The 1,730-nt window shown below is 45.2% G+C and overlaps 1 protein-coding gene across 1 annotated transcript in view; it reads left to right on the top strand.

Annotated features, from left to right (window-relative positions):
* Positions 1-1,730, top strand: part of LOC109973700 (putative all-trans-retinol 13,14-reductase) — a 15,125-nt gene that overhangs the window by 5,420 nt on the left and 7,975 nt on the right. The window contains exon 7 of the mRNA XM_020623485.1: positions 1,390-1,509. Coding sequence (XP_020479141.1) covers positions 1,390-1,509 — 120 coding nt within the window. The remainder of the gene's footprint in view (positions 1-1,389; positions 1,510-1,730) is intronic.

Below are 1,730 nucleotides of genomic sequence, written 5' to 3'. Positions count from 1 at the left end.
CCATGACGGTGTAATGTGTTACTAATGGTAACGTTGAGACTGCCGTCCCAGCTCTCTTCAGGTCATTGACCAGGTCCTCCCGTGTAGTTCTAGGCTGATCCCTCACCTTTCTCGGGATCATTGCTATTTCACGAGGTGAGATCTTACATGGAGCCCCAGTCCAAGAGAGATTGACAGTCATCTTGAATTTCTTCCATTTTCTAATAATTGCGCCAACAGTTGTTGCCTTCTCACCAAGCTGTTTGCCTATTGTCCTGTAGCCCACCCCAGCCTTGTGCAGGTTTACAATTTTGTCCCTAGTGTCCTTAGACAGCTGTTTGGTCTTGCCCATAGTGGACAAGTTGGAGTCTGATAGATTGAGTGTGTGGACAAGTGTCTTTTATACAGGTAATGAGTTCAAACAGGTGCAATTAATACAGGCAATGAGTGGAGGATAGGAGGGTGTTATCAACGCTCGACACTGATGAGCAAGCGGAGAAATCAACGGACCTTGGCGGCTGGCTTCGGTGCAAGCAGTGAGATTTATTAACAGTGTCAATAGTGCAAAAATATATACAGGAGGAGAGGAGTAGTGAGAGGACCGGGTGTCGATCAGCGGTAGCAGGAGAAAAAAAGCCAATGGAGTGATGATGGGCCGGGCTGCGGATGGTGGCGTCACTCCTGGGCTGGTCGGGTGGATGAAGATAATGACTGAGGGGAGAGAACAGCAGAGAGACAGATTAACGGAGACTGTGCATCGACCTGTGAGGTGGTGGTTGGTAAAGCTGAAGGAAACCAGGGTCCAGAGTAGAGGTCCGATGAGGAGGAAAACCAGACACGGCGGGGCAGGACAGAAACTCGGGCTACAGAAAAAAAACGAGAGAGCGTACTTGGCACAAAGAGACAACGTTAATGTACATGGGGGGCCTGAAGACAGAGAAAGAACTAGCAGGGGGGTGAGCGGTGTATAAATAAGGAGGGAGACTAACGAGGCACAGCTGGTGATAATCAGTAGAGCGGGGCAGGTGTGTCGGATCGTGCAATCAGTGCAAGGGAGCTGACTAGTGCGAGGAAAAGATGAGAGGAAGGTGCCACCGGGCAAACCTGACAGAGGGCTTCTTAAAGACAAACTAACAGGTCTGTGAGAGCCAGAATTCTTGCTGGTTGGTAGGTGATCAAATACTTATTTCATGCAATAAAATGGAAATAAATTATTTAAAAATCTAACAATGTGATTTACTGGAATTTTTTTGTAGACTCTGTCTCTCACAGTAGGTGTACCTACAATGAAAATTACAGAACTGTCCATTCTCTGTAACTGGGAAAACTTGAAAAATTGGCAGTGTATCAAATACTTATTTGCTCCACTGTATAATATAGGGATTTTAACAGTTTGTGTGTGTGTCACAGGTGTGACAGTACTTAAAGGACAAGAAGAGACTGAAGTCCATGCTCCCATTGTCATTTCTGACGCTGGAATCTTCAATACCTTCCAGAGGTTTCTGCCTCCCCACATACAGGACAAACCAGGTAGTATACAGTGCCTTGCGAAAGTATTCGGCCCCCTTGAACTTTGCGACCTTTTGCCACATTTCAGGCTTCAAACATAAAGATATAAAACTGTAATTTTTTGTGAAGAATCAACAACAAGTGGGACACAATCATGAAGTGGAACGAAATTTATTGGATATTTCAAACGTTTTTAACAAATAAAAAACTGAAAAATTGGCCGTGCAAAATTATTCAGCCCC

This window comes from Monopterus albus, unplaced genomic scaffold (genome assembly GCF_001952655.1).
Source record: "Monopterus albus unplaced genomic scaffold, M_albus_1.0 scaffold301.1, whole genome shotgun sequence".
NCBI classification, from domain to species: domain Eukaryota; kingdom Metazoa; phylum Chordata; class Actinopteri; order Synbranchiformes; family Synbranchidae; genus Monopterus; species Monopterus albus.
Note: the sequence above shows the minus strand (reverse complement) of the source record. Positions and strands in the feature narration are given on the sequence as shown.